This window comes from Varroa jacobsoni, unplaced genomic scaffold (genome assembly GCF_002532875.2).
Source record: "Varroa jacobsoni isolate VJ856 unplaced genomic scaffold, vjacob_1.0 scaffold_174, whole genome shotgun sequence".
Classification (NCBI taxonomy): Eukaryota; Metazoa; Arthropoda; class Arachnida; order Mesostigmata; family Varroidae; genus Varroa; species Varroa jacobsoni.
The window spans coordinates 96,472-108,638 of NW_019213076.1; the positions used below are offsets into that span (position 1 = coordinate 96,472).

At 41.5% G+C, this 12,167-nt stretch overlaps 1 protein-coding gene across 5 annotated transcripts; it reads right to left on the bottom strand.

Moving 5' to 3' along the window:
* Nucleotides 1-147: 147 nt before the first annotated feature.
* Nucleotides 148-12,066, bottom strand: LOC111271448 (heterogeneous nuclear ribonucleoprotein F). Of its 5 annotated transcripts, XM_022852256.2 has the most exons (10): nt 11,951-12,023; nt 10,915-11,015; nt 10,180-10,359; nt 8,860-8,989; nt 8,374-8,519; nt 5,928-6,066; nt 3,822-4,018; nt 3,115-3,486; nt 686-1,132; nt 148-461 (listed from the first exon to the last, which is right to left on the bottom strand). In XM_022852256.2, the coding sequence occupies exons 3-10, from the start codon at nt 10,289-10,291 to the stop codon at nt 433-435; spliced, it is 1,572 nt and encodes a 523-aa protein (XP_022707991.1). In that variant the 5' UTR covers nt 10,292-10,359; nt 10,915-11,015; nt 11,951-12,023; the 3' UTR covers nt 148-432. The 5 variants fall into 5 exon arrangements, with proteins under 5 accessions (XP_022707991.1, XP_022708006.1, XP_022708014.1 ...); XM_022852271.2 differs by lacking the exon at nt 10,915-11,015 and having other exon boundaries at nt 3,115-3,483; nt 11,951-12,066; XM_022852279.2 differs by lacking the exon at nt 10,915-11,015 and having other exon boundaries at nt 710-1,132; nt 11,951-12,066.
* Between the last annotated feature and the right edge of the window lie 101 nt (nt 12,067-12,167).

The window sequence follows — 12,167 nt, forward strand, 5'->3', positions numbered from 1 at the left end:
GCGTGTGTGTGTGTGTGTGTGTGTGTGGGTGTGTGTGTGTGTGTGCGTGTGTGTGTGTGTGTGTGTGTGTGTGTGTGTGCGTGTGTGTGTGTGCGTGTGTGTGTGTGTGTGTGTTTGTGTGTGTGTGTGTGTGGTGTGCATTTGACCTTTTTCTTTGCTATTTTTTCGACTGTCATTGTCCGTCGTGCATTATAATGTTTATATGATACTTCTGTTGTTTTCATTATTATATGATGAATGTCAAACTTAATTAAGTTTGCTTTCTTTGCCTGCCTAATATTAGTAATGACTTTTCAGGTTATTACTCTATTTTCGGTTGCAGTTTTTCACATTTTCGACAAAATCATCAAACATCTCCTTACCGCCCGCCCTAATAATATATTGTGTTTCACAAGCGTTTACGCTGTATTACGTTGACTCGTCACTGAGTGATCAATAGTCGTTTGTCGAATATGATGGCACTGCAAGGGAAAGCAGTTTGCACCTCGTTATTGTTGAAAACAAAAACCGTTCTTTGTACTCCGACAAACAAGCAAGGTAGGACAGATCGTAACAGTAATTATTTGACTTGTTGAAATTAAATTATTTGACATAGAATATCTATTATATATTATGGATAGCGAATAGATACACGCACAATGATATAAATCAGCTAATTATTAATTGGACGTAACCAAACGCTTACAATATGTCCTTTCTGGGAACCAACCGTGGCTTGGTGTACCGTTGCCAAAGCCACCCTTCACCGAGGGGGCGCTCTTAAGGAATAGTTCGACATATCGATTGCCCATGTGCGCATTATTACGGCTCATCGCCTCCTGGGCATCACGATGAGATGCGAACTCAACATCGCATTCGCCTGAGGGTCGGCCCGAAGCATCAACGATAAAGCGGACATCGATTGGTCGGATGGGTTCAAAGAACTGATAGACATTTTCATCACTGGCCTTGTACGGAAGTCCCCTCATATGCACGAAATGGCCCCCGACCGGCCCTACGCCAAATCCACCGGGACCTCCACCATTACGGCTTCCGTGACCCCCACTGTGACCATGACCTCCCCCGCCACTGCGGAAGCCGGTGTTTGTTCCTCCATAACCGTAATCATCATAGTCGTTAGAATAATAACCGCCTGGAAATAGTGAAGTAATTCATGAAGAACAACAAATATTAGAGGTAAGCGCACTTTTTTCTTAGTACTGGGAAGAGCAATGACATTTAATTGTATGGGATAAGTCGGTATTGTACGAATCTATTCTAGAGCAAAGAATTCTAAAGAAAGACGAAAGTTTTGTGAACATTTTCCCATCTAATACTGTCATTATGGTGTGAAAGCTAGTTCTCGGCTGTAATATCCTGGGACTAACTGAACAATAAAAAATTATATGCTTTCGTTTTTCGCGTTGGTTTAGCTTTGTATTTCTTATTTTTAGCTTAACATTTATTGTTCGATTGAGCTTGTGCTCGATTACATATGTACTAGATGGCCAACAGAGAGTTCTGGCAGACTTTTTCCTTTTTGATTTGGTTAGCAATAATCACCACTGCCTATAGCGAATAAACAAGGACAAGTACAATAATCAGTTAGAGAGTTTAAAAATGGCTGTACGTTCATCTACTCCCTTTTTTATAAATGTTATGGAAAATTTCCATGGCGAGTTAATAGGAATTCCGCAAATTCATTCATAATATATAATAATAATATAACAAACATACACACAATTGTAATTTAACGATGGAATGATGTTTTAGTAACAAAAGAAAGAGGTTTGTTGCCGTTTTCCTTCATCACTGCCAAACATTACATCTCTATTTTTCGTATTTTTTATTATTCTTTTATTATTTAGTTTTTTTTGCATTTTTTATTTGGTTTTATTTTTGAATTTTGAATTTCAAAAAAAAATAGTGAAAAAACTTGACAATGTTTCTACAAGCTGTTATTGACAGATCATTGGATAAACGAAACAGTGTAGCATCCTTCATCAGTGTCACCCATTAGATAAAACTTGTGTACTGTAAATACACAATAATATTGAACGATATTGTAACGCTTATTATATTATAGGTTTATCAATGGTTATAAAGGTATTTATAATACTAGCTGGACATAATCTGTAAACTGTGTCATCGTCATGTAGTCACTGTTATTGTCGTTAGCAGACAATATAAATTCCCACGTCATGTTAGACGCAATTTATAGTTAGAAGAGTCAATAGAAAACTAATAGTTAATTTTCTATGTTTAGACCTGTCGCCCGGTTAAATATTCCCCTAGTCTCTTGCCGGATAAAATTATTGTGCCCTCGGCTCAATGTCGCGTTACCCTCGTCTACGCTGCCCCATTTACGCTGCTCCCGCAAAGAAACAACAAAGAGACAAAATACAGAGCAGACTAGCGAAACATCGATCGAGCAAAGGAGCGTAAGGTAGAGAGTACAGGTTATAATAACCGAAGCTGTTCTGTACTAAATAAGATAAAAATGATATGCGCATACATATACTTATACGCGCAAGATAACAGAAATATTACCGAGGCACAGACAACTAATCAATCTGTGTTACACTAATCTACAAATAAATGCAAGGCGCTTTCTCCCTTTGGAAAATTAAATTTTCAAACGGCTGATTCTATTCCAATTCTAAGCTCGTTTCGTTTGCAAGTTTGGAATTAGATAGTGACGATAAAGTTCCGCGAACGAGAAGTCCGACTCCTGCTTCTTAAATTAGGACGTTGAGTCCCTTTAGCTACGCAGGAAAGCTTATATAATTTTTATTAAATTTTGTTAATTAGAAAAGAAAGGGGAGGGATATCTCTGTGTCGTTGTCATTTCAGTATTTTTCTACAATGTAACTACAAAAAGAGGACCCTAATTGATGGTGCGCTCATCTAAATGGCTTACTCAGAAGACGTCTAAATAAATCCGTCGAATAATACCTTAATAGAAACAACATTTCGTCTAACGGCTGACTACTGAACAACCGGCAAAATTTAACCTAACGTTTACGCCGGGGTTGCGAAACCAGTCTCTACGCAGACAGGTTCATGTGTCAGCTAATAATACATTTTCTAGCTACATCTGGAGCTAAAATCGGACCTGTCAAACAGTCGACTTACCATGATGTCCTTGTCCATTTCCATGGTGTCCCTTATTGCCCACCGAGGGACTGCTCTTGAGGAACAACTCAACGTAGCGTGTGCCCATGTGCGCATTATTTTTGACCATAGCGTCAGTCGCATCTCTATGTGTAGCGAACTCGACATCGCATTCGCCCGAGGGTCGACCTCCAACCTCATACACAAATTGAATGCTGATGGGGCGAAGCGGTGAGAAAAAATCGTAGACATCCGCTTCTGTTGCTTTGTAGGGGATGCCACGCATGTGCACCAAATGACCGTGACCATGAGTGTGGCCGCCAGCACCAAACGCCGAGCCGGACTTCCCTCCCCGACTGCGTCCGCCTCCGTATCCGTAATCGTCGTAACCTGCTGACACAAAGCACACAGAGATAGAGAAATAGCCAATAGTACTCAGCGACTGAGATACTCCTTCAGCTGTTTAATAAAAATAATAAATTCTCTCAGATACGTGCCAATTCAATAAAAAAACAACTATCTCAAATATTAGAATGTAACCCAGACGCCTGTCTTCCACGACAAAAACCCTTCTTTCCTCTTCGGTACTTTGAGGAACAGCCGAATTCAATGAATCACGACGCGTGCTTTTTTAAGAGCATTAAAGCTTCTAGTTAAAGTTTTGCTAGGATGCTGGAAGTGAAAGTTGCGGTAGGAACTATCGAGCGTTGATAAAAAGCGTCGCTTACCTCCTCCATAGCCATCATCACGAGGTCGCGGCGGTGGGGGTCCTCTGCCCATCATGCGATCGTAGGGACCTGGTCGTCCGCCACGAGGAGCCGGGCCACCAAAATTACGCCCGCCGAAACCTTGTGTAAAGGGTCGCATTGAGGCATTCAAAGAGCTCTCCATCTCACTCAGACTGGATTTAAAAATCTCGATATACCTGTAGTGAATTGACATTAAGGTAACGAAACATTAACGGTTATGCTGTATTCTGACATACGAAATATAAGGAACGTCTGCAGTGAGGCTGAATATAAGCTGGCACATGTAAAATACACGTGCGATTTACATGTGCATCCTCTTATCTATGAAAGCATATTAATCTGAAAACTAAATAGAACTTCCTTTATTCTCATATAAGCAGTCCGATATTTTTACATTGCATCATTAATTTATCTAGTGCAACACAATGTTATTTTCAAAAAACTTATGATAAATGATACCAGATTTCGCACTAGCGTAGCCTGCGTGTCGTGCATCACACACATCTGAGAAAAAAAGTATATATATGGTCTTATATAATTTTATATTCACAACTGATCCACTAACAGAATTGCTCTTTTACCATGATGGTCACTTTGCAAAGGCAAAAAAATTATCACCATTCGAGTTCCAACATCAGATATGAAAACGAAATAAATTTTGAAAGCAATCAAATTCAAAACCGAATATGTGCTCCAAACTCACAGGTAGTTGTCTCAATTTCACCAAAAAAATAAAACCAAGCACCAAATCCTTACGATTTTGTAGTTCTAAAAATGCGTCTGTGAACAGCATGCGTATGTAATTGTCACGCATTCCATTGATATTTTAGTTAGCGCTAATTTTGTGAAACTTCCTTAAATGATTGTCGTAAATATCGTTGAAAAGTATCCACGGCCTCATTACTGATACCTACGCCAGTCTTTACCGTCATACATTTACGAGACAGCAACAACAACGGCAACGTGTTAGATGCTTTTTAGACATTTTTACCATGGACCGTCCTCCCGTTCCGCTCACACGACATCGCTAAAATAGCCCTACCTGAGCCGGCATGCTGTACCAGCCGGTGACGCTTCGCTGCGAGTCGTTTACTACGCCCACACCTGGACATAGTACCTGGCTCGGGACTGTTGTGGCAATACCAGTACGAAAGCACCGCGCCTCCCCCGGCGATGCCAATTAAATTTCTCCCCTTCCAGTCTGCCAGAAGATCCATCATTTCTGTTGCTGTCTGTAACCGCTGTCTCTCGTTCAACCCGTGCGACCTTCAACAAACCCACCAAGCCACCTCGGATTGGCCTATCCCAAAACACCTGATAATTATTGGTTAGTGGACGCACACTTCGATCTACTTGTCGATTGTTGTCTGGCGTTCGCCTTGCGTTACGGCTTCTTCAACCAATCTTCACCACACCCTACGACCAAGAATCCTTCGTGTCATGAGCTACCGTATAGAGCAAACCCCGCTGTCAGTCAGCTAGTCAGAGCGTGGTAGACTTGACGCTAGAGAACGTCTCTCTACCAGACGGTGCAAGAGGAACGCCAGGTTCTCACCGTTCCTCGTCGCTCTGTTCCCACTTCTTTTTCCCGTTCTTCGATGATCTTCATTCGATCTTCACGCGTTCACAAACACGTACAGCATGCAAACACACATACACCACACGCAGTTTCCCGTTTCGCCCATCTGTCTCACAGGTGGCGCGGCGCGTCGCCTGTCGCGATATCTATGACGACGAGGTCGAGACCCTAGCCTTTTTACCCTGTAGCGAGATCCCTGGTTACCGAATAGTGCTAAAGATGTAGCTGTTGCTCCCGTTGTTCGACGTTCCGCCACCGATTCCATTTTGTTGCTCTCTCTAGTTTCACCTATTGAAACCTAACCTTCTTGCTCAGAAAATCAACCATAGCTGGCGCCACGTGTCACATCATCAAATCACCCATCGATTACGAAGCGGTATGATCAATTATTTTACCCTGTTAGTCTCATAATGTCTCATTTGTTTGCCCGGAAGTGGGGCCGAGATACCCTGCCTTGCATTTCTCCATATGTTGTTTTCTCGACGCTCGCCAACTAGTCTACCCACCTGTGCCCGATACGCTCTTTGTGCTTTTCGAGAGCCTTCTCGGCTGCCTCCTTCGTTGCGAACTGAACGTATGCATCGCCCGCTGTCCTCCCATTGAAATCCACCGGAATGACTATACCATTCGCCACTATTTCCAACCCTACAACAGCAAACCCAACAAGTCACAAACAACCACAATAAGACAACCTGTCTGTTACCACCAGCCGACCCATTTTTCAGCCCAGTGGCTGCAGTTAATCGAGCCCCAGAGCTCGATAGTGTTGATTTTCGAGCGAGTCTCGAATAGCAATTCTTGCTAGACTTCTCTTGCTCGTTTGATTTTTCGCGCTATCAGCGTACCATCGACAAGCAGAAATCTTTCAGTTGTCTTTTTATGTCGATAAAGCTCGTCGCCAATAGAACCAGCAGAAGAAGCCGACATCATTTGGCGGGAAATTCAAACTTCGCAGTTTCAAACACAACTAAAGCTTTAAAAATAATTCTCAATTTTCGTCCCGGTCTATTGAAGTTCGAACGTATTCGAATACGATCGTTTGGATAAATCTATAATGATTAAAAATGTCTTTGTATGTCAGGCCAAAACGACAGCAAGATAACGTTATTAAATCCCAATGCCTTACATAGTTTTGCGTTTAATGAACTTCGTGAGTTGTACGTGGTATTTTGTTATTGTCTCTTGAACCTATTTTCTAGTTGAAACGGTACAAAATCTTAAATTTGAAACTTCAACGTGAGTATAGCACCATAAGACCACCAATATCAATAATTCCCCTTCCTCGAAGTCATTTACAGTTCGACTAGCCCTAGGCTGGAGAGCTTCCAGTGCAATAAGAACGTTTAGGTTCAATACTGGGCGTAAACACGCGGCTTGTTTTGTGCTAGGTGCCGCCAGTCGTTAGAATGCGTTTGAATGTCAAGGGGTAACCGGACGCTTAACTTGAAACATCTACTTAATATTCTCTACAACACAGAAGTGAAAAATCTGTCGCACATTGGTTTGACTAATGTCGAAGATTTAATGCAAGATTCAGTAAATAATTTCCTCATGATCCCTTAGTAAGATGAGCATCGTTTGTAGTCATTACACCCATGACAGGCACGTAGTCTGATAACAACAAGTTGATCCTTCTACCAATAAAAAGGCTCATCAAAGAGGTGATTTCCAAAAGTTGTGTCTCGGTATACTTGTCCCGTTTGCTGCTTTACCATGCTGATTCCATTACCTGGTAGAAAGTTCGTATTTAAACCAGTCCCTGGAAATTCTAGTTGAATTAGGTTCAGTAAAAGGAACGAAGTAACACGCAAGAATAGTTCGCATGCATCTTTTGAACCACTACGCACTTATCCCCAGATAGAGATGCCCCTTACTGAGGTCCCTCGATATCTTTCGGATTATCCACTTGCGCATGACGAAAAACCATCCCACAGTAGCCGAGCTAAAGATGAATTTCAAGTTTGAAAAATACAACTGAAAGAGTAGCTGGATTTGACTTAATCGAATTTCCAACAAAGTAAGTGTTAAAAGAATACTTCGATTCAGGGTAATGCACATGGACAACTCCTCTTTAAACATGGCATAGAAGGATCTTGGAAAGAATCGAAGGACTCTCAGTTTAATTACCTAGTGATATTTTACATTACTTAACAATTTTATAATTAATCTACGGGCAATACTATTGCGCTTTGAACTTTTAAAATCTATTCTCCCACAAAATGTTTCCCGTTTTTTCCTTATAACAGCACGTTTGCCCCATCTAGTTGTAATCTTAGCTATCCATTATTTGCATGCACAGCGCCCTAAGGTCGCGTTACTTTTATCAAAATTCTTAATACTAAGACCTTACTGAATTTGCCTCCACTAATGAACAGCTGATTTTTCCGTTTCAGAACATGCTTAATGTCGATAGGGGTATGGCTAAATTCAATCGTATGTTAGTCATGATCCAACAGTCAATTGAATCTCCTTGTCCGAGTGTGACACATTGCACCTGATAGGTCCATAATGGCGTCAGACAACGCCACTAGGTAGTTTCGCCAGGTAATGATATTCAGTTTAGTAAACAAGTCCTAAACCACACCGAATCCTACGGTGTGCAGAAGCTCGCATTTGCATGGACGCTCGACAGGTTATCGCCTCTGAGAATCTCGATTACCATTAGGTGATATGGTTCGCTTGAAATAGCTGGCATTCTCTACGCACCATCAATAATCAAAGCTACTCCAACAATAACGCAAACAGCTCAACCAGTTCCTCATAGGTGCACAATTGCGGAACGATACACGTCAAGAAGATTGTTGTAACAAGCTCAGCAGAGTCTTTTTCGTGGAATTTAGTGGGAAATGTAGTGGTGGCGATCTTTACGCAGGGAACAAAAGTGGTGTTTACTTTATGAAACACCGACTATGTAGTAACACCAGGGAATGTGTTATAATCAAATGCACTTACCAGAGAAGAAATTAGCGATTTCTTCTTTTGAACAGCCGAACGGAATGCCGCGGAGGCGCACTATACCCTCATCAAGCGCATTCGACGAATTTTTCTTAACACACCAGTCCATTTCGGCACGCTTCGCGCGAAACACCTCAATGTACCTGAAGTTTATAGCAGTTCCCTCAGTTCCTGAGCTGATATATTTAGACTTCCAGATATACCAAGTTGCCAAATTAAAGCACCACTTATAATAAGATCAACTGTGCGCTTATAAAACGTTGAAACGAACAAAGTGGGCCCGAGATTTTTCACTGAACAGACACACCTTTAGAAGATAATCTCTCTAGGTATTTAAGGTGAAACTGCGGGTACCTTTTGAGGGTAAACAGAGCAAAATCGACTAAGGAGCTTTTTCTGTTCTTCATAATCCATCTAGAACGCAGTCTTTCTTATTGCTATAGTGTATTTGTGTTTCTACTTTTCGTATGCTTTTATCCTTACCGGCTGCCCATATTTTCGTTACTTTTCTTGAGTGCATTCTCAACATCTTCTTCGGCAACGAGTTCCACGTAAGCTTCACCGGACGCCCGACCATCACGAGTGTATGTAAAGTGAACACCCTCCTTCCCACCTAGGATGTGCATGAGAATACGTAGAAATCATAACAATGGGCAAGACAAGTTCAACATCTTAAAACAAACTTTCGTTTGACATTAACGAGGGCAGGCTATAAGCGGTCTTACTTCCGTGTATATTTTATAGGCCAGGCAAAACTGAACATTACCAGAGAAGAATAACCGATGAATAGCCCGATTGAAGAAACAAGAACTGTGCAGGAGATCAGAGCCTTTATGCTGTTCTTTCGAGTTCAGGGAAGGTACACTTAATTCTTAGAGCAGAAAAATATGTAGTATAACGTTTGAGATCTAAGCGCTAAAATAATACAGGAAGATACTGACTGAACGACAAAACCTAAGGTTGCAGCTAAAAAAGGACCGATCATGCTAGCCCAATATTGTCTATTACAAATTTATAGTAGTATTAATAATGCATCTTATTATAATTATTTTTGCTTAGATACCAGAACGAGATGGTTGTGACCACTCGGTATGAGATTGCTTACGAACGCTTTAGTATGTCACGTACGACCTGGATAAACGAGCATGTCTACAACACGCACCTATACCTCTTAAGACGAGTGAGTATTCCAGGTGACTCGGTGTATCACAAAGTACACCAATCCCCTTAACATCGCCACTTAATACAGAACATTTCACTATACGAAAACGCATTACGTTTGCTGGAACCCTCGTGACTGAACCAATAACTTTTCTTAGCCTTTCTTCTACGCGATTTTCTAAATGTGTCGCAATTGACCATTTATCTTTGTATTTTCATTTCTTAAAAATATAGCAATCGATAAATACCATTTTTCTTACCGCATGACGCAAACATAGTTATCTCAACGGCGTTGTGAAATTTAGAACTTTCGGAAAACCCTCTTAATATTTAAACATAAGCTTTCCGGACGTAGCGTTTATACCATTAAGTTGTATCCTTGAGGCAAGCCCGACCATCAAAAAATAATCAGCCATGTATATATATATTGCGTGTTGTGAGACAGATTGCAATACTGCATATTAAGTTTTAGATGTTATGTTTTAGCGATAATGCCTCGATGTCTTCTACACCATCGCCATTTCATTTGCTTAAGCTATCATCACTGTCTTAGTTATATTTAGTGATAATTTTATCACCTGTCCACGCTGTTATTATATCTGTTAAATACTTCGTTATCATTGTATCTGGATCAACGCCTACCCGAAACGTTTACATCGCAGCCAAGAAAGTTGATTACTTCGTCAACAGTAGCGCTCCATGGCATACCCCGAAGACGCACAATCGTATCCAAATTCTCGCCGGTCTCAGACATTTTAAGCAGATTTTTCCGGCCGTATCTCCGTCTCAAAATACGTAAATGTGGAGGTCACTGTAAATAGACTGAAACGCAGAAACTGGTGATTAATCGTTAGACGATACTCCCGTCAGTAAAGGTACTATTACGCAATACATTATTTGCCATAGAACTGTTCATCATTAAAACATTGACTATTCGCATAAAATGCTATACCACCCACCACTGGTAACCTATTAAAGCCAATATAGCTATTTATATGAAATCTTTCAATTCAGTGTTAATGAAGGCTGTTACGTTTCATTGTCAATTGTCTCAACAACGTGCGTAGCTCTTGCTGCTTTCTCCACATTTACATAAAGTTTCACTTCACTGAATAATTTTTGGTGGTCTTATATAACCTACCCAACCTCAATGACTACCATTAGGGTTCATTAAACATTACCAACACTTAAAACTCCGTAAATATGAAACTATTAGAGAACTACCGTATTGAATATTAAGCCTTGTCCACATCCAAAAGCACATATGAATGCTTTTCTTTCAGGCAAATTTTCATTGCCAGCAGCAATTTAATCTCGTACTTTGTTTGACCCTTACAGATAATATCGCTTGGGCTAGTAAGACGTTCCTCAACTTACAGCTTCGCAGTTGTTTAGCAGGAGATCCGGCCAGCAGAACTCCGACCATCCAGATCATATATGCAGAACCCGAAAACCGGCTTACAGAAGGGCGGAGGCCGCTAAACAAGCAAGTCCATAAAGCTAAACATAAATAATGCAATGCGTTCACCCCATGACCCCCAGCGCTGTCCAACTTAATTTCTGCCGACTTCGACCGCAACAGGATCGGCTATAAGGAATCACCATCTACGCGGTACAGCCACAGTTGGTGTTTTTCCGAACTATAAATGGAAAACTAACGTAAAGTGCAGCTGGTCAACTGATGGCCCTAGGTGTCTGCAGTGATACTACCTGCAAACCCAGTACTAATTTAAAATATTCATATAAAAAGAGGGTCTATAAGGAACATAGGCCCGTCAAAAATTTCGTCAAACTCGACCAAGCTTTAGAAAGGCGCCACCCGACACGGTTTGCCGCAGGTCGTCCGCCATGCGAATCATCATGGTGACTGCCGTCTACAAGGCTTAAATACTTGGAGACTCCAGTCTCCAAAAAGCAGCCAAAAAGTCAGTAAGTGTCACTTATAAGGCATTAGCGAACGGTACGTGTAGGAGTGACATAGGTGCGGTGTACCTCCCCACTATACGATGCGGGTGGCACGACCACGATGTCCCTTGAGGCGTTGGCCGAACCGAAAAACCAAACGTTCAACAGAGCTCTTTAATATGAACACGTTGGGTTGACGACTGCTATCAATAACACTACTGCAGAGATAGGCGCACCAAGCAAAAAATTATCGGGTGGTTCGCCTTCAGCCCTCGACCTCACAATAGCGAAACGAAAAATACCGATATGCTGACGTATCGTGCTGCTCAGGCGATGATATTTTTTGTACCAGCATCTTAGCCAAATATATCCATGTATAGGCCTACGCCGACGGCAAAACTATGGATGATGGAACTGCGCTGAAATTTTAGTCATATTCACAGTTCGTGAAAAATCACTAACGTACACAGGTATTCGAACAAGTCAACTGTGTCCATAAAAAACTTACAGGAAATCAGAAAGGTAGCGTCGATAGGTGCTAAAACGGTGGTCACTCAAACTAGCAGCGTGCTATCAAACACACAACTACAGTGGTCCCCGAAAGAGACGCCGTACGCGCCAGCCACTCGGCACCAGACGCCCGGATGTGCCCGTCGCCTAAAGCCACTTTTCCCGTTAGGATATCAGAATGCGGCGCTTGATTTTATAAAAATAAAGAAATCACC